The 20310-nt window shown below is 48.3% G+C and overlaps 1 protein-coding gene across 10 annotated transcripts; it reads left to right on the plus strand.

Annotated features, from left to right (window-relative positions):
* The first annotated feature begins 69 nt into the window (after positions 1–69).
* LOC147980434 (uncharacterized) lies at positions 70–13429 on the plus strand. Of its 10 annotated transcripts, none has more exons than XM_087547654.1 (4): positions 70–1650; positions 4035–4109; positions 5405–5560; positions 5616–5712. In XM_087547654.1, the coding sequence occupies exons 1-4, from the start codon at positions 634–636 to the stop codon at positions 5631–5633; spliced, it is 1266 nt and encodes a 421-aa protein (XP_087403780.1). In that variant the 5' UTR covers positions 70–633; the 3' UTR covers positions 5634–5712. The 10 variants fall into 10 exon arrangements, 8 of the variants coding, with proteins under 8 accessions (XP_087403780.1, XP_087403783.1, XP_087403776.1 ...); XM_087547657.1 differs by having other exon boundaries at positions 70–982; XR_015619326.1 differs by lacking the exons at positions 4035–4109; positions 5405–5560; positions 5616–5712 and adding exons at positions 11750–11824; positions 13120–13429 and having other exon boundaries at positions 70–1663.
* Positions 13430–20310: the final 6881 nt, after the last annotated feature.

The following is a 20310-nucleotide window of genomic DNA, read 5'->3' on the forward strand; positions in this document are numbered from 1 at the left end:
ACACACTTAATTTGATTTTTTTAAGTGTGAGAATGGGAGCATGTTAGTGTTGGTATCACCTGATACGTCCCTTCATCACCCATCTCTGTTATGCAGCAGCCCAGCCCAGGAAGAAGGCCCAAGGCCTCATGACGCTCCCGGCTGCTGGACCGGGCCTGGAGGGCCGAGAAGGACAAGAGAGCAGAGCCTGAAGACAAAAGGGGGCTCGCTGGACCGGGCCTGGAGGGCCGAGAAGGCTCGCTGGACCGGGCCTGGAGGGCCGAGAAGGACAAGAGAGCAGAGACCGAAGACAATAGAGGGCTCGCTGGAACAGAGGAGGTCATCGATTAGCAGAAGCAACACACTTTTCCCCTTTCCTCCTCCCATCTCTGTGTACGCAGATCACCTTCCCCTTCTACTCTCTCTAGATCGAGTTCATGTATCCAGGAGCATAACAATTGGTATTAGGAGTCGTTCGATCCATCTCGGTGACGTGTGATCCATCAGTCCGTAGTGCGGTCGGCGACGGATTCGTTCCCTGCTGTAATTCCCATCGCTCGGCAGGAACCGCCGATTTGGTTGGCCGATCGGGTGTCCGATCTGGCACCGACGAAGCGTGGCCCTTTGGCGGTCGAGCAGCGGATATCAGTGGCGATGGGGACCGTGGAGCAGCAGAACACTGGGACAAATGCCAAGCTCGACGACATCGTTGAACAGCTGAAGGGCATGGCCGCGTGGATGAAGGCCATGGATTCCACGACGAAGAGCCTCTCCGAATCCGCGGCGCTTCTTCAGCTAGACGCTGAGGATGCATCAACGCGACTGGAGGCGTTCGAGTCACCGCCGATGCGCCCCCAAAGCCCAGCCAGCGCGACCATGACGCCTCCGACTGTGGTGGTGCACGCACACGGCGGGGAGCGGCCCAGTGGGCACAGCGGGCATCACCAGCAACGGGGGCTGATTTTGGGGGATCCCCGATCCCCATATCCGCCTCCGGCCAACGGTATGCCCTCCTTCGCCCTGTTCGCCGATCGGGAGTCCTTTAGTGAGGAGAGTCGAGTTTTGCATCCTCCCCCTCGGCCACACTTGGGCAGTACACCCAAAATGGATTTTCCTAAATTTGATGGGGAAGATTACCAAGTGTGGCTGGACAATTGTGAACTGTATTTCGAGATTTATGGGGTGTCTGAGTCAATGAAAGTAAAGTTTGCCGCTCTCAACTGTGTTGGGAACGCAGCGTTGTGGCTAAAAATGGCCCAGAAACGTCGGCAGTTTGTGCATTGGCACGACCTGCGCACTGCAGTTCAGGAGAAGTGGGGGAAGAACAAGCACACATTCCACATGCGCCAGTTGCTACTGCTTAATCAGACTAGCTCGGTAGATGAGTACACTTCTAAATTTGACACCCTGCGACACCAAATCCTTCTAGCAGATCCACACACTAGTGAGGTGTTCTTTGTTGAGAGATATATAGTAGGCCTTCGTCCTAAAATTCGTACTGCTGTTATATTGCATCAACCAAAGGATGTCGATACTGCTAGTTGTTTGGCCTTATTGCAGGAAGTGGAGCTCGACAACGACAAGGCGGGCAGCAACTCTAAGTCTAGCCAGCAATCGTTTGTCAAGCAATCAAATAATGGGGACAGAAACAAGCACCAATCGACACCAAAGGTGTGAAGCCCGGGTAATTAAGCTACACTAACCACACCCTAATATACCATGTCATCATGTTTTATTAAGCCAAATTGTCACTTGAGGAAATCGGAGTCAAATTCAAATTTCAAACAAGTCAAATTCTTATTTCTTCAAACTATAAAATAAAAATGTTCAATAGGTTGCAAATATTCACTAAGTAATTACCATGTAGGAACTAACATTAAATGGATATTTAAATTTCCCCTAGAAATAATTAAAGTGAACAAGCATCCCTTATTATGCCCATTAAAATATGAACTTAATTTCAAACATTTCCAAATAACTACAAACTTTTTGGACAACACCCAAAATATTAGGAGGTAATTATGTGAGGAGTTTGAACTTTAACTAAAATCATTTAGTACCTAAACTAAATACAAAACAGTAGATAAAAAAAGAAAAACAATAAACAAAAAGAAGTGAAAACATAATACCTAATCTACTGGGCACTTGGCCCATCTAGCAAAATGAGCAGGCCCAGCCCAACTCACCTCCCTCCTTCAACCTCCTGTTCACGGGAGGCTTGGTGGACGCCTGTGCGACGTCCGTGCCTCGGATCAGCCACACGCCGGCCATCCGCCGACTCCTCTCGCTGGTTAAGACCGTCCTCGACGCCCCCGGCAACCCTAGACGCCCCACTCTCCCCTCTCGCCCCAGATCCACCTTCCTGCACACTCCCGAACGCCCCCGTCGACATGGATCCGTTGTACGCATAGCCACCGTCGTCCTCACACCTAGCCGTTGTGTCCAGCCGCTCCGCAGTGCTCTACTACGCCCTCTACGCCAACGAATGCGACCCGGGAGCCATCACCACGTCGGGATCGAGTCGTTTTCCTCCTCTGCATCACCGTCGCCGGAACCCGCCGTCATCGAACCCTCCCCGGGCCCGCTGTGCACCTCTACAGGGCCCCGTGAGCTCCTCATTCCTTCCCGCCCCCCCATTTTCCCCATCGGGTCCACCGTCGTAGCATCGTCGTGTCGCCCTATGCATCGGCCGCCATGGACGGGAGCTCGGCTCCCTCACCGCGCGCCCCTGGCCGCGTCCCTACGCTGCCTGCTCGCGCACGCGCCGCGCCCTGGCCTCACTGTCGCGCACCCGCGCCGGCCACGCCCGCGCCTACGGCCGCGCTCGCCGGATGGTGCCCACGGCCGCCACGTCCTGCTGCTGCTCTGGCCGCCCCCGTTCGCCTAGCCTCGGGTCACCGCTCGCTGACGCTGCTCGTCCTGCCGCTGTCACCGCCGCCCTCTGATGCACTGCACGGCTGCCGCTCCTGCATACTGGTTGCTGCCCCTCACGCTGCCCGCATGCGCCGCGCGCACCCGCTGCTACCTGCTTGCTGTTGCTGCGGCTGCTCACCGCTGCTCCTGCCAAACTGCTGCTCTTGCTGTATCGCTGCTCCGAGCGTCGCTGCTTGCCGTAACGCTGCTGCTACTAGTGCAACGCTGCTACAGTAACATTTAGTTACTGTAGCGGCTAGCTAGCTTTTATAAATCTACAACGACTAACTCTCTAGACAGCCCCTAAATTGCAGTTAAACAACTGTTAACAAGGCTAACAAAAATATGATTAGAAAGTATATGTGACAAACACCATTTTATCTCACTGGACCAAATGCTTTCAATGCATGGTGTAAATACTACAAAATTCAGAAAATGCTATCTTGTGTTAAACAAACAACAGAATTGACTCCTAGCATTGTGTGTGTTGCGTGCTTTGTGTGGTGTGTGTGTGGCCGGCCCTTGTGTTAATTAGGACTAATTTAGTTTAGGATTAAAGTTAGTGCTAAGTTAGTCTAATAGCCGGTGACACGTGGATCTACAATTAGTTTAAATGAAATCAGCTTTATAGAAAAATGTCTAAGTCTATGACATATAGGACCCTCCTGCACTGTTCATTTTTGACCAAGTCAACATCAACTATGTTGACTTTGACTGACCCCACTTGTCATGCACCCTGGCTGGTTACACTCTGTGTACCCATAGCATTTTAATTTTTTATTTCGGAATAATATTAATTTCAGAAAATGATTAAAACTTTAGAAAAGCATAGAAAATTAACCGTAACTCGGATGAAATAACTTTGTACATGAAAGTTGCTCAGAACGACGAGACGAATCCAGATACGCAGCCCGTTCGTCCGCCACACATCCCTAGCATAGCAAACACGCAACTTTCCCCTTCCGGTTCATCTGTCCGAAAACACGAAACACCGGGAATACTTTCCCGGATGTTTTCCCCCTTCACCGGTACCACCTCGTACCGCGTAAGGGCACACCTAGCATCACGCTTTGTCATGTCATGCATCGTCATGCACTTGTTTGCATTATATTTATTGTTTCTTCCCCCTCTTCTCTCGCTAGACACCGAGACCGACGCCGCTGCTACCCAGTACGACTACGGTGTTGACGACCCCTCTCTCTTGCCAGAGCAACCAGGCAAGCCCCCCCTTTGATCACCAGATATCGCCTATTCTTCTCTCCACTGCTTGCATTAGAGTAGTGTAGCATGTTACTGCTTTTCGTTATCCTATCCTGATGCATAGCCTGTCCTTGCTACTACTGTTGTTACCTTTAGCTGCAATCCTAAATGCTTAGTATAGGATGCTAGTGTTCCATCAGTGACCCTACACTCTTGTCCGTCTACCATGCTATACTACTGGGCCGTGATCACTTCGGGAGGTGATCACGGGCATATGATATATACTTATACTGTTACATTACTTATGATAATGTTCGGAGATGGGGGCTGAAGGGCAGGTGGCTCCATCCAGGTAGTGATGGGCCTGAGTTCCCGACGGCCCCCGACTGTTACTTTGAGGCAGAGCGACAGGGCCGGTTGAGACCACCTAGGAGAGAGGTGGGCCTGGCCCTGGTCGGCATTCGCGGATACTTAACATGCTTAACGAGATCTTGGTATTTGATCTGAGTCTGGCTACTGGCCTATACGCACTAACCATCTACGCGGGGACAGTTATGGGCACTCGACATCGTGGTATCAGCCGAAGCCTTCGTGACGTCAGCGACTGAGTGGCGCGCGCCGGATTGGACCGTAAGCCTGCTCTTGTATTAAGGGGGCTAGTTCTGCTTCCGGCCGCGTTCGCAACGTGCAGGTGTGCAAAGGGCGATGGGCCCAGACCCCTGCGCCATAGGATTTAGACCGGCGTGCTGACCTCTCTGTTGTGCCTAGGTAGGGCTGTGACGTGTTGATCTTCCGAGGCCGGGCATGACCCAGAAAAGTGTGTCCGGCCAAATGGGATCGAGCGTGTTGGGTTATGTGGTGCACCCCTGCAGGGAAGTTAAACTATCCGAATAGCCGTGATCTTTGGTAACAGGACGACTTGGAGTTGTACCTTGACCTTATGACAACTAGAACCGGATACTTAATAAAACACACCCTTCCAAGTGCCAGATACAACCGGTGATCGCTCTCTCATAGGGCGACGAGGGGAGGATCATCGATTAGGTTTATGCTACACGATGCTACTTGGTGAACTTACCATCTACTCTCTTCTTCTGCTGCAAGATGGAGGTTATCAGAAGCGTAGTCTTCGATAGGATTAGTTATCCCCCTCTTATTCTGGCATTCTGCAGTTCAGTCCACTGATATGGCCCTTTACACATATACCCATGCATATGTAGTATAAATCCTTGCTTGCGAGTACTTTGGATGAGTACTCACGGTTGCTTTGCTCCCTCTTTTCCCCCTTTCTATACCCGATTGCTGCGACCAGACGTTGGAGCCCAGGTGCCAGACGCCACTGTCGATGATGACTACTACTACTACTACTCGGGAGGTGCCTACTACTACGTGCAGCCCGCTGACGACGACCAGGAGTAGTCTAGGAGGATCCCAGGCAGGAGGCATGTGCCTCTTTCGATCTGTATCCCAGTTTGTGCTAGCCTTCTTAAGGCAAACTTGTTTAACTTATGTCTGTACTCAGATATTGTTGCTTCCGCTGACTCTTGTGCCTTCGAGCATTTGTATTCGAGCCTTCGAGGCCCCTGGCTTGTAATATAAAGCTTGTATTATTTTAATTTGTGTCTAGAGTTGTGTTGTGATATCTTCCCGTGAGTTCCTGATCTTGGTCGTACATATTTACGTGCATGATTATTATACGGTCAAATCGGGGGCGTCACAAGTTGGTATCAGAGCCGACTGCCTGTAGGAATCCCCCTTCCACACTCCTTGGCCGAAGTTGAGTCTAGTCGATGAAAATTGTTTTACTAACTTGGCTGTGCGACCCTTGGGCCTACGTCGCCATCGGGTGTTATTAGGATCTTTTATTCCTCGATCTATACTCTGGGACTTTGATCTCTCTTCTATTCGGGTTAAATGATTTTGCTAAAACCTAACTCTAGGTTCTCGTTACCACTTCCTGCCGGAGAACCCTTTCATTACGGATGATTGACTGCTTCAACAGAAGATTCTGACAATACTCTCCGATATTTTCTCGATACCTTGTGCCTGTTGCTTTTGCAATTCCCTACCACCGAAAAATCCCTATGGATAAATACTTATACCTGTCGTTCTTACTTTTATTCCTAGTTGGTCTTGTTATTACAAGATACCCCAAAATACTCGTCATTGTTTCGATAATCCTTTGAGCTTACTACCTTGCTGTTCTTTGTCACCTGAATACCCCTACGGATAATTCTCGCACTTATCGAGTATCCGCTCATCCCCCAGTTGTTCATGTGTTTCACAATGGTCATCGAAATACTATTCGATCCTCCAAAAATCCTTAGTAGCTTATTGCTCTGCAATACTTGTCCGCTTGCATGATGGATGCTTTCCTTATGTCTGGCAATATTCGTTAGTATCCTTAGGCACCGTCATTTTGATCCCTTTGATTCAACATGAGTGCGAATGCACGCAATCATCAGTTGATCCTTTTAAATTATCTTTCCGGCTCAGACGTCATTTTAAACATGAGCTGGTTCTCAACAAATCCAATTGCCGTCGATTGTACCCCTAAGGTTATTCAACTTATCCATCCCTAATCAAAACATTGCTTCTGATCCCTTGATTTGAAAATCATAATTCCTTTGCATTTGAGCTCTGGATTAGTCAGTTGTTTCCATAATCCAATGCCTTTGCATTGTTACTTCCTCTGGTTGTGTGCCGATGCTCACGTCAGCTCTGTTATGGACCGGCAGATCCTTTAATGGATTTTATCCGACATCGTCCTTCATATTCAATAACCTTGTGAGCCTTCCCTCGGATACATAATGCCTTTGGTAAATTGTATCATCTACTTTCTCAACCTTGCTCTACTTTCGAGCTTGTGATATTTACTCTTGAAACTTGCGGTATATGTTTCTAAGAAGCCCCTATGGGATTGAACATATGCCTTCTCTAAACTGTGTGAACTCGAAAGTTTTCATGAGTCATACACTTCTGGTAATTTTCCAGATAAAATTTCAACACTACAACTTCTTCGAAAGTGAGAAGTGAATGAAAGGTTATGCATGGGAGAAGTGGGAGTCGACCTTGAACTTTGTGTTCATGCCCATGGACACGATGTAGATCTTATCATTAAAGCTTCTCTTAACTTAAATTATTCCTTTGGTATAGGTTCATCTTATATCCGGATCTGGCCTTTTGCAATCGTGGTTCCGACCATGTTCTCCTTTAAATACCATTTCGCGTGCAAGTTTAAGCGCTTGTATTCTGTAGAGCAATACCCTAGTCCAACCTCTACTTTGATCTGCCATCGAGTATTACCCCCTCTGGTATCTCGAGATTATCACGGAACTGCATAATTTCTTATGAGTTCTTCTTCAAGTATTATTTGACTTTCGCTGCATCATCATTTGACTTGATGTCATCGCCGACCGATTACATCTTCATGAAATTTCTCGACAAATGTGTCATGGTCATTAGCAACATCCTGAGCTCTTCCAAGATATATATCGAATTCTTGATGAGAAATAGCATCCTCGCCCCTCAATGGTTTGTGTTATCACCGATCACTTTATTGCCTTCCGTTCAACACAAACTTATTCGTGTTTTGTGTTATACCTTGAGATCCTTGCTATCCAGCATTTGTTCTTCTTTACCTTGCAATGTTACCACCCTTTATGTCAAGAATGTCGTGGTAATTTTACCACCTCTTGAGAATTCTTGATACAGTAATATCTCCCGCCTTTTGCGTTCATTACTTGGTTTCCGTGTTGTTTCTAACCGGAATACCGACAAATGGTCTATGATGTGTAAATTCTAAACTTCTAGCAACCCTATTGCTTGGAAGTTATTGGTCTACAGTTTCATTCTAAGTCTATTGCTTATTGAATCATCATTCGAACATTGATCGTGCTACCTAGTCCAGATTCCTGGGTGCACCCTTCTATCATTGTTCAGTTGTGTATGTTTCCCTCGAGCATACATCATTATATCATTTGATCCGACAAATGATATTTCCTTGTTCACATAATTGTGGAAATCAATCCTTTGGAAATCTCGATGATTTGTTGCTGAGCGTATCAGCCACCTCCTCATCCTCTCCTTGGTTTACTGATGAACTCTTGTTTCAAAGCTCACTTCCATAGATCATTTCTGAGAATCTCACAATGTCATCTCGTCAAATTGTGTTGCACCTTTTCTTCTCACGCATCCTGAGTCTGAGGTAGTTTGACACCAATCAGATCTGAATCTCGGTCAGATGTGATGGTTGGGACATATTTCCAAGAGTTATAACATTGGTCTTTACACGAACCGGTAAGGTGGTGTCATGCCTAGCACACCTGGCCGGAGGACCTATTGCTATAGCTTCCTTTTTAGTAAGGATAACCATTCTTCCATGAGGAAATTGTAAAACTTATTCTACAAGTTGTTCCTGATGGATCTAAGCAGTAATGTTCTTCCGCTTATGTAAACGCCTTGGTGTACAACCGTGTCACTAAGACCCTGTTGCTTTTGTTGATAGCATTCCGGTAACCACCGATGGACGAGAACTTTGCCTATTGGTCCGCCTCGTTCAACGAGCAGGAAAATGGTTCTCTTCGTCCCTCGCCCTTGGTACCGATGTTGTTGCCAACATAACCAACAGACTATCCTCTGACATGCCTTGCTTACATGATCATGCAAGATGTCACCACCCTTCCTACTTTTAACCCACATGGTGGGCCCATAACCCACAGTTCCACAGGATCGAAACCTGACTCACCTGTACACCCTGTTGTCAAAGTTATTCCTCGCGCTTGACTTCATATGTAATTCACGGGCCACCTGCCAAGTGAACTATTCTGGTATCACACGCAATACTTATTCTCGTTGCTCTAGACCCCTTTCACACTTTGTTTCAGGCATCGAACGATTGCCTACCCGCTTGAAACTTCTCATGGTACCTACTTACCTTGCTCTTGATATTGTCTTAAGTTTCCATTCGAGAGTTACTTTCTACCACATTCCTTGAGTTATAAACCAAGATAGCCACCTTGTAGAGTTCCGTTATTCCAAAGCTACCCCTTATCCTTTTCGTAAGTACGATGGAGTTCCCGAAGAATGGATGCCGACTTCATCATGATGACCTGAAGTAGAGTAATGAAGACATCCACGTAATGGATCGACCTCTTCGAGAAGAGCAACCAAGATCGAGAAGATTCGTTAGAATTTCGTAACCAGATCTTTCCCCCTTACTCCCCCTCTTAAATCTCAGGACGAGATTTCTTGTAGTGGAGGAGAATTGTGACGCCCGGGTAATTAAGCTACACTAACCACACCCTAATATACCATGTCATCATGTTTTATAAAGCCAAATTGCCACTTGAGGAAATCGGAGTCAAATTCAAATTTCAAACAAGTCAAATTCTTATTTCTTCAAACTATAAAATAAAAATGTTTGATGGGTTGAAAATATTCACTAAGTAATTACCATGTAGGAACTAACATTAAATGGATATTTAAATTTCCCCTAGAAATAATTAAAGTGAACAAGCATCCCTTATTATGCCCATTAAAATATGAACTTAATTTCAAACATTTCCAAATAACTACAAACTTTTTGGACAACACCCAAAATATTAGGAGGTAATTATGTGAGGAGTTTGAACTTTAACTAAAATCATTTAGTACCTAAACTAAATACAAAACAGTAGATAAAAAAAGAAAAACAATAAACAAAAAGAAGTGAAAACATAATACCTAATCTACTGGGCACTTGGCCCATCTAGCAAAATGAGCAGGCCCAGCCCAACTCACCTCCCTCCTTCAACCTCCTGTTCACGGGAGGCTTGGTGGACGCCTGTGCGACGTCCGTGCCTCGGATCAGCCACACGCCGGCCATCCGCCGACTCCTCTCGCTGGTTAAGACCGTCCTCGACGCCCCCGGCAACCCTAGACGCCCCACTCTCCCCTCTCGCCCCAGATCCACCTTCCTGCACACTCCCGAACGCCCCCGTCGACATGGATCCGTTGTACGCATAGCCACCGTCGTCCTCACACCTAGCCGTTGTGTCCAGCCGCTCCGCAGTGCTCTACTACGCCCTCTACGCCAACGAATGCGACCCGGGAGCCATCACCACGTCGGGATCGAGTCGTTTTCCTCCTCTGCATCACCGTCACCGTCGCCGGAACCCGCCGTCATCGAGCCCTCCCCGGGCCCGCTGTGCACCTCTACAGGGCCCCGTGAGCTCCTCATTCCTTCCCGCCCCCCCCATTTTACCCATCGGGTCCACCGTCGTAGCATCGTCGTGTCGCCCTATGCATCGGCCGCCATGGACGGGAGCTCGGCTCCCTCACCGCGCGCCCCTGGCCGCGTCCCTACGCTGCCTGCTCGCGCACGCGCCGTGCCCTGGCCTCACTGTCACGCACCCGCGCCGGCCACGCCCGCGCCTACGGTCGTGCTCGCCGGATGGTGCCCACGGCCGCCACGTCCTGCTGCTGCTCTGGCCGCCCCCGTTCGCCTAGCCTCGGGTCACCGCTCGCTGACGCTGCTCGTCCTGCCGCTGTCACCGCCGCCCTCTGATGCACTGCACGGCTGCCGCTCCTGCATACTGGTTGCTGCCCCTCACGCTGCCCGCATGCGCCGCGCGCACCCGCTGCTACCTGCTTGCTGTTGCTGCGGCTGCTCACCGCTGCTCCTGCCAAACTGCTGCTCTTGCTGTATCGCTGCTCCGAGCGTCGCTGCTTGCCGTAACGCTGCTGCTACTAGTGCAACGCTGCTACAGTAACATTCAGTTACTGTAGCGGCTAGCTAGCTTTTATAAATCTACAACGACTAACTCTCTAGACAGCCCCTAAACTGCAGTTAAGCAACTGTTAACAAGGCTAACAAAAATATGATTAGAAAGTATATGTGACAAACACCATTTTATCTCACTGGACCAAATGCTTTCAATGCATGGTGTAAATACTACAAAATTCAGAAAATGCTATCTTGTGTTAAACAAACAACAGAATTGACTCCTAGCATTGTGTGTGTTGCGTGCTTTGTGTGGTGTGTGTGTGGCCGGCCCTTGTGTTAATTAGGACTAATTTAGTTTAGGATTAAAGTTAATGCTAAGTTAGTCTAATAGCCGGTGACACGTGGATCTACAATTAGTTTAAATAAAATCAGCTTTATAGAAAAATGTCTAAGTCTATGACATATAGGACCCTCCTGCACTGTTCATTTTTGACCAAGTCAACATCAACTATGTTGACTTTGACTGACCCCACTTGTCATGCACCCTGGCTGGTTACACTCTGTGTACCCATAGCATTTTATTTTTTTATTTCAGAATAATATTAATTTCAGAAAATGATTAAAACTTTAGAAAAGCATAGAAAATTAACCGTAACTCGGATGAAATAACTTTGTACATGAAAGTTGCTCAGAACGACGAGACGAATCCAGATACGCAGCCCGTTCGTCCGCCACACATCCCTAGCGTAGCAAACATGCAACTTTCCCCTTCCGGTTCATCTGTCCGAAAACACGAAACACCGGGAATACTTTCCCGGATGTTTTCCCCCTTCACCGGTACCACCTCGTACCGCGTAAGGGCACACCTAGCATCACGCTTTGTCATGTCATGCATCGTCATGCACTTGTTTGCATTATATTTATTGTTTCTTCCCCCTCTTCTCTCGCTAGACACCGAGACCAACGCCGCTGCTACCCAGTACGACTACGGTGTTGACGACCCCTCTCTCTTGCCAGAGCAACCAGGCAAGCCCCCCCTTTGATCACCAGATATCGCCTATTCTTCTCTCTACTGCTTGCATTAGAGTAGTGTAGCATGTTACTGCTTTTCGTTATCCTATCCTGATGCATAGCCTGTCCTTGCTACTACTGTTGTTACCTTTAGCTGCAATCCTAAATGCTTAGTATAGGATGCTAGTGTTCCATCAGTGACCCTACACTCTTGTCCGTCTGCCATGCTATACTACTGGGCCGTGATCACTTCGGGAGGTGATCACGGGCATATGATATATACTTATACTGTTACATTACTTATGATAATGTTCGGAGATGGGGGCTGAAGGGCAGGTGGCTCCATCCAGGTAGTGATGGGCCCGAGTTCCCGACGGCCCCCGACTGTTACTTTGAGGCGGAGCGACAGGGCCGGTTGAGACCACCTAGGAGAGAGGTGGGCCTGGCCCTGGTCGGCATTAGCGGATACTTAACATGCTTAACGAGATCTTGGTATTTGATCTGAGTCTGGCTACTGGCCTATACGCACTAACCATCTACGCGGGGACAGTTATGGGCACTCGACGTCGTGGTATCAGCCGAAGCCTTCGTGACGTCAGCGACTGAGTGGCGCGCGTCGGATTGGACCGTAAGCCTGCTCTTGTATTAAGGGGGCTAGTTCTGCTTCCGGCCGCGTTCGCAACGTGCAGGTGTGCAAAGGGCGATGGGCCCAGACCCCTGCGCCATAGGATTTAGACCGGCGTGCTGACCTCTCTGTTGTGCCTAGGTAGGGCTGCGACATGTTGATCTTCCGAGGCCGGGCATGACCCAGAAAAGTGTGTCCGGCCAAATGGGATCGAGCGTGTTGGGTTATGTGGTGCACCCCTGCAGGGAAGTTAAACTATTCGAATAGCCGTGATCTTCGGTAACAGGACGACTTGGAGTTGTACCTTGACCTTATGACAACTAAAACCGGATACTTAATAAAACACACCCTTCCAAGTGCCAGATACAACCGGTGATCGCTCTCTCACAGGGCGACGAGGGGAGGATCATCGGTTAGGTTTATGCTACACGATGCTACTTGGTGAACTTACCATCTACTCTCTTCTTCTGCTGCAAGATGGAGGTTATCAGAAGCATAGTCTTCGATAGGATTAGTTATCCCCCTCTTATTCTGGCATTCTACAGTTCAGTCCACTGATATGGCCCTTTACACATATACCCATGCATATGTAGTATAAATCCTTGCTTGCGAGTACTTTGGATGAGTACTCACGGTTGCTTTGCTCCCTCTTTTCCCCCTTTCTATACCCGATTGCTGCGACCAGACGTTGGAGCCCAGGTGCCAGACGCCACTGTCGATGATGACTACTACTACTACTACTACTACTCGGGAGGTGCGTACTACTACGTGCAGCCCGCTGACGACGACCAGGAGTAGTCTAGGAGGATCCCAGGCAGGAGGCCTGTGCCTCTTTCGATCTATATCCCAGTTTGTGCTAGCCTTCTTAAGGCAAACTTGTTTAACTTATGTCTGTACTCAGATATTGTTGCTTCCGCTAACTCTTGTGCCTTCGAGCATTTGTATTCGAGCCTTCGAGGCCCCCGGCTTGTAATATAAAGCTTATATTATTTTAATTTGTGTCTAGAGTTGTGTTGTGATATCTTCCCGTGAGTTCCTGATCTTGGTCGTACACATTTACGTGCATGATTATTATACGGTCAAATCGGGGGCGTCACAAAAGGAACCGCGGAAGGTGCCGAGAAGTTGGAGGCACTACGGGCTTACCGCAAGGCCAAGAACTTGGGTTTCAAGTGTGGTGATCCATGGGCAAGAGGATCAACTATAACAACGCCGGCAAAATCGCAAACGAGTTGATGATCTGCCTAGATTCACCATGAAGCAAAAGTAGAGCTCGATTGACTCAAGCTAGGGTGCTCCATAATTGCAAGTAAAGACATGGCTGGATAGAGCATAACATGATTAACAAAACTCCTTTACCGATCATCCTCAAAAGAGGCACGGATCACTAGGAAACAAGCTGAACATATGGCATCATGAACTAAATAATCCCAGACTTAGTGAAAACAACTAAGTCTCTCAAAACAGATTTCCCGGGTGCCTCTCTTTGCAAGCTTGCACAAGTCACCACACACATCCTAAAAATGCATGGGTTGCACCTCTGGAAAGGAGACAAAATCCTTAACAAAACATATGAAGGACTCACAGGCATAGCATGCACACAATAATCATGGCAAAAATGACAAAAGTCTAAGATGAATAACTCACGAAGCCTCCTTCTAACAGCATTTTGGGCAACAAGATGAACTCAAATGAAAATGATGCAGTGGAATGAAATGATGTACTCGTCGAGACGAACATTTTGGTATACTATATGTCCAAATCGGAGCTACGGATGCGGAGATATCACTGGTCAAAGTATGCTCAAAAATTAGGGTTCGGGAGAGAAAAGTCAACCGAAAATATCTCCAGATCTAGATCTGCATGGGTTACGAGGATCGCCGGGGTGCACTGTTCGCCGGAGTTCTTCGGAGATGGCCGGCCGGAGTGGAAGACGAGGCGGCCGAAGAGAGGGAGGCCGGACTTGGCGCGGTTCCCGAGGGGCAGCGAGGCGGCGGGGGACCCGATCCGGCGCCGGGGCGAGGGCGCGGCTACCGGAGTTCGTCGCCGGCGATGCCGCATGGCGGCCGGAGCTTGAGAGGAGGCAGCGGGGCGAGCGAGGCTCCCAGGCGGCGCGGGCGAGGGAGGCAGGCGGCGTGGAGGCGGTGTGGGGCGCGACCCGCAGTGGCGGTGTCGGGGGCCGGAATTGGGCCTTCGGGCCCGGCGGCGGTGGAAGGTGGCGGCACCACGTGGCGGGACCCGGTTGGACGAAGGCGGCGGCGGACGCTGTCTGGCCGGGGGCGGACGTGTCCGTCGGTGGCGGGGATCTGTTTTTTTTAAGCTAGGGTTTCGTGGGGAAGAGAGATCCGAAAACGAAGGGGGTCTATTTATAGGCATAAGTGGAGCTAGGAGAGTCCAAATGAGGTGCGATTTTCGGCCACGCGATTGTGATCGAACGCTCTAGAACATGGAGCAGAGTTTGGTGGGTTTTGGGCCAAATTGGAGGGGTGTTGGGCTTCAACACACACGAGGCCTTTTCGGTCCCTCGGTTAACCGTTGGGGTATCAAACGAAGTCCAAATGATACGAAACTTGACAGGCGGTCTACCAGCAGTAAACCAAGGCCGCATGACAAGTCTCGGTCCAATCCGGAAATGTTTAATCCCCACACACGAAAGAAAGCTAGAAGTGGCCACCGGAGGAGAACGAAGCGCCGGAATGCAAAACAGACAACGGGGAAAATGCTTGAATGCATGAGATGAACACGGATGCAAATGCAATGCACATGATGACATGATATGAGATGCATGACAAAGACAACAACACACGGAGACAAAGACCCGAACCCAAGGAAATAAATATAACTTAACGCTGGAAACGGCAAGAGTTGGAGTACAAATTGGGAAAGTTACATCCGGGGTGTTACAACACTCCACCACTACGAAAAGATCTCGTCCCGAGATCTAGGACTGAAAGAACTCCGGGTACTCAGAACGGAGGTGATCCTCGCGTTCCCAGGTAGCTTCACGGTCGGAATGGTGCGACCACTTGACTTTTAGAAATTTGATTGACTTGTTGCGAGTCTTGCGTTCAGTCTCTTCAAGAATAGCAACTGGGTGCTCACGATAGGAGAGATCTTCTTGGAGCTCAATGTCCTCGAAGTTGACGGTGCGGTCAGGAGTCTTGAAGCACTTTCGAAGCTGAGAGACATGGAACACGTCATGAACATTTGCAAAGGTTGAAGGAAGCTCGAGTTGATAGGCGAGGTCGCCTCTCTTGCTGACAATCTTGAAAGGTCCCACGTATCTAGGGGCAAGCTTCCCTTTGATACCGAAGCGACGAGTACCTTTCATAGGAGAGACACGGAGGTAAACATGATCTCCGATCTCGAAAGCCAAATCACGGTGCTTACTATCATAGTAGCTCTTCTGGCGGGATTGGGCTGCTTTGAGGTTATCTCGAATGACTTTGCACATTTCCTCTGCCTCTGTGATTAAGTCATTACCCAAAAGCTGACATTCACCGGTTTCAGACCAGTTGAGAGGGGTACGACACTTCCTGCCATACAGAATTTCAAATGGGGCCTTGCCCGAACTTGCTTGAAAACTGTTGTTGTAGGAGAATTCAGCATAAGGAAGACAATCCTCCCACTTCATGCCGAAGGAGATCACACAAGCCCTGAGCATATCTTCAAGAATCTGATTGACACGCTCGACTTGACCGCTAGTTTGAGGATGGAAAGCTGTGCTGAAGCGGATGTTGGTGCCCATGGCCTTCTAAAAAGAATCCCAAAACTCGGAGGTAAAGATGCTGCCACGGTCTGAAGAAATCACTTGAGGAATACCGTGCAGAGAGACAATTTGAGAGGTATAGAGTTCCGCCAATTGAGCTGCAGTGATCGACTCTTTGATAGGCAGAAAGTGAGCCACTTTGGTGAGCTTGTCGATGACAACAAACATAGCATCATTGCCACGCTTGGACTTTGGAAACCCAGTCACGAAGTCCATTTCAATGTGGTCAAACTTCCATTCTGGAATGGCAAGAGGTTGGAGGAGACCAGCTGGCCTTTGGTGTTCTGCCTTCACTCTTCTGCAGACATCACATTCATTCACGAATTGAGCGATCTCGCGCTTCATTCGAGTCCACCAATAAGCTTGCTTAAGGTCCTGATACATCTTCGTGCTCCCAGGGTGGATGGAGAGGAGAGAATTGTGAGCCTCGTTCATGATCACTTTACGAAGTTCACCTTTGGGCACAACAATACGATCCTCGAAGAAGAGAGTGTCCTTGTCATCAAGGCAGTAGCACTTGTACTTGGACTGACTCTTGGCAATCCCAATCTTCACCTTTTTCACCATAGCATCAAGAAGCTGGGCTTGGCGAATCTGGTCTTCTAAGGTAGGAGAGACTTGAAGGTTGGCGAGGAATCCTTGAGGAACAACTTGCAGATTAAGTTTGCGGAAAGCTTCACAAAGCTCGGGTTGATAAGGCTTGAGAATCAGACTGTTGCAATACGCTTTCCTGCTCAAAGCATCAGCAATCACATTAGCCTTGCCTGGAGTGTACTCGATACTCGGATTATACTCTTGAATCATTTCGACCCATCGGGTTTGCCTAAGGTTGAGATTAGGCTGAGTGAAGATGTACTTGAGACTCTTGTGATCAGTGAAAATGTCCACTTTTCTTCCCAATAGAAGATGTCTCCAAGTCAAAAGAGCATGCACAACTGCCGCCAACTTGAGATCATGAGTGGGGTAGTTCTTCTCATTAGGCTTCAACTGGCGAGATGTATAAGCAACAACTTTCTTCTCTTGCATTAAAACTGCGCCAAGACCTTGGAGAGAGGCATCACAAAAGACCTCGTACGGCTTGGATTCATCAGGCGGAGTCAGAACTGGAGCAGTGATCAATTTCTCTTTCAAAGTGTTGAAAGCAATATCACACTCCGGAGACCAAACGTACTTGACGTGCTTCTGAAGAAGATTAGAGAGAGGCTTCGCGATCTTGGAAAAGTTTTCAACGAATCTTCGGCAATAGCTTGCGACACCGAGAAACCTGCGGAGTTGCTTCACGTTCTGAGGAGGTTCCCAATTCACAATTGCAGACACATTCTCAGGATTCACGGCAATGCCCTTGGCAGAGATGATATGACCAAGATAAAGAACCTCATCGAGCCAAAATTCACACTTGGAGAACTTGGCGTAGAACTGATGTTCCCTGAGCTTATCAAGAACCAAACGCAAGTGCTTGGCATGATCTTCCTTGTTCTTGGAGAAAACCAGAATGTCGTCGAGATAGACCAAAACGAAGTCATTGGTGCAGGCGTTGAAGATGAAGTTCATCATGCGAGAGAATGTCGGAGGAGCGTTGGCGAGGCCAAAATACATGACAGTGTATTCATAAGAACCAAAGCTTGTTCTGAATGCTGTCTTGGGAATATCTTCTTCACGAATGCGAATCTGGTGATAACCCATACGGAGATCAAGCTTGGAGAATACTTGGGCACCTTTGAGTTGTTCGAACAGCTCATTGATGTTGCGAAGTGGGTATTTGTTCTTGATGGTCTTCTTGTTCACTGGACGGTAATCAACACAAAGTCGGTCCGTTCCATCCTTCTTCTTCACAAAAAGAACACCACAACCCCACGGAGAAGAACTAGGCTAGATGAGACCCATTTTCTCTTGCATATCGAGTTGCTTCTTCAGCTCCTTCAACTCTTCAGGTCCGAGCTTGTAAGGACGCTTGCACACAGGTTCCGTGCCAGGCTCAAGTTCAATAACGAATTCCACTGGCCGGTGCGGAGGCATTCCTGGGAGCTCTTCTGGAAAGACGTCTTGATATTCGCAAACGACTGGAATTTGCGAGATGGCATCCAATTCACCCTTCTCATTGAGAGAAAACAGACGAATGGTATTATCCCGAGCGGCAAAGACAATTACATCCTCAGACGAATGAGTCAATTGAATCTGCCTGGCTGCACAATCAAGCTGAGCCTTGTGCTTAGAAAGCCAATCCATCTCGAGAATAAGATCAATATCCGAGTCACCGAGAACCATTGGAGAAGATAGAAACTTGTAGTCACCCAAAGTGATAGAAACATCCGGAACTATGGAGTTAGCCTGCATGCGCTTACCGGGAGAGACAACTGCTAAAGGACTATGCAAAATTTGCAAAGGCAAACCATGCTTAGATGAAAACGGTCTCGAGATGAAACAATGCGATGCACCCGTGTCAAAAACAACTTTTGCAGGAACATCGTTAACAGGAAGGTTACCCATGATCACATCTGACGAGTCCTCTGCCTGAGCTGCATTCATCAAATTGACCTTGGCATGCTTGGGGTTATGCTTGACCACAGCTGTACTTGCCGATCTGACAGGAGGAGGAGGAAGATGCCTCTGGTTGAGACACTTGTTGGCATAGTGACCCTTCTGTTGGCACTTGTTGCACGTGACCTCTGAAAGCGGACGGTGATACGGAGCACTCGATCTTGGAGCTTGAGACGAAACCTTGTTCTGAAAGCCAGGGTTGGGTGGGTGGGAAGAACCACTGCCACCTTTGCTCTTCTGCTGATACGGCTGACGGAACGGAGGAGGAGGAAGCCAAAACTTCTGCTGCTTGGCCACTTGAGTAGAGGAAGAAGGAGTAACATCTCTGACTCGCTTCCTGAAAGCATCACACCTCAACTGAGCAACCTCTTGCTTCAGTGCCATGTTGTAGCACTCATCGTATCTCAAGGGCTCAAAGAGGACAAGAGCGAGCTGAATATATTCTCTGAGACCACCCCTGAACTGGTATATCATGCTCTTCTCATCAGGAACATCCTGCTTGGCAAAGCGGGCGAGCTTCTGGAACAACTTGTTGTAGTCATAGACAGACAAAGAGCCTTGCTTCAGATTGCAGAATTCCTCACGCTTGCTTTCAACCACGCTCTGCGGAATATGATGAGCTCGGAAATCTCGACGGAAATCATCCCAAGTGATAACACGTCCACCTCTGGAATCCTTGTACTGCTGGAACCATTTTGCAGCTTGATCTTTGAGTTGGAAGGAAGCGAACTTGACAAAGTCCTCAGGCCTGACGTTACTGCACTCGAAATGCTTACACAGATCCACAAGCCAATCGTCAGCATCGGTTGCCTCAACACAATTGCTGAAAGTCTTTGGCCCATTAGCAAGGAACTGGTTGAGTGTAGCAAAGTGACTCTGATTGCTGCCTTGATTCCCTTGACTGCCTTGATTGCGCTCTTGGAGAATTTGCATGATCAGCTGTGTGTTTGCATTGGTTGCGGCCATCACAGCTTGCCATGCCTCTGGAGGAGGTGGAGGCGGTGGCGGATCAGGATTCGGAGTCGTGCGCGTTGGAGGAGCCATCCTGAAGAGGTTGACCACCATTAGCACATTGATAGATAAATATTGAAGCTGAATCCAACGGAATGAAAATTACAACATATAGTCTTCACATCCGAACAAAATGAACGAATGCATTCCTCTTCAAATGGTCACATATCCATAAATTGAGAAGCCACGTAGAGTTAAGGTAGAGAAATAAATCAACAAGGTACGGATCAAGAACGAATAATCGGTAAGAAATCCCAATCTCAAACCAATATTCGTGGAAGAAAAACTAGAGCTACTAGAATTCCCACCTATGAAACTCCCGAACCTTTCCGGTTATGCAATCAGGTGTTGGGGATACAGGGGAAGCATAATATCTCACCCAAACTAGCAAATCCTACATCCAGCTGTATCCATCCTTCAACACATAACCAAGAAAGCTTCGGAAACCATCTACCTCAACCTTCGAAAAGCATCCGTTATACAAGTTATGGCGATACTCCCGAACTCCCGCCCCAGTACTGGGTGGCATCGAGGTTATCTCACCAACGAACTGCATAA

This window comes from Triticum urartu, chromosome 3A (assembly GCF_056163025.1).
Source record: "Triticum urartu cultivar PI428250 chromosome 3A, HENAU_Tu73, whole genome shotgun sequence".
NCBI lineage: Eukaryota > Viridiplantae > Streptophyta > Magnoliopsida > Poales > Poaceae > Triticum > Triticum urartu.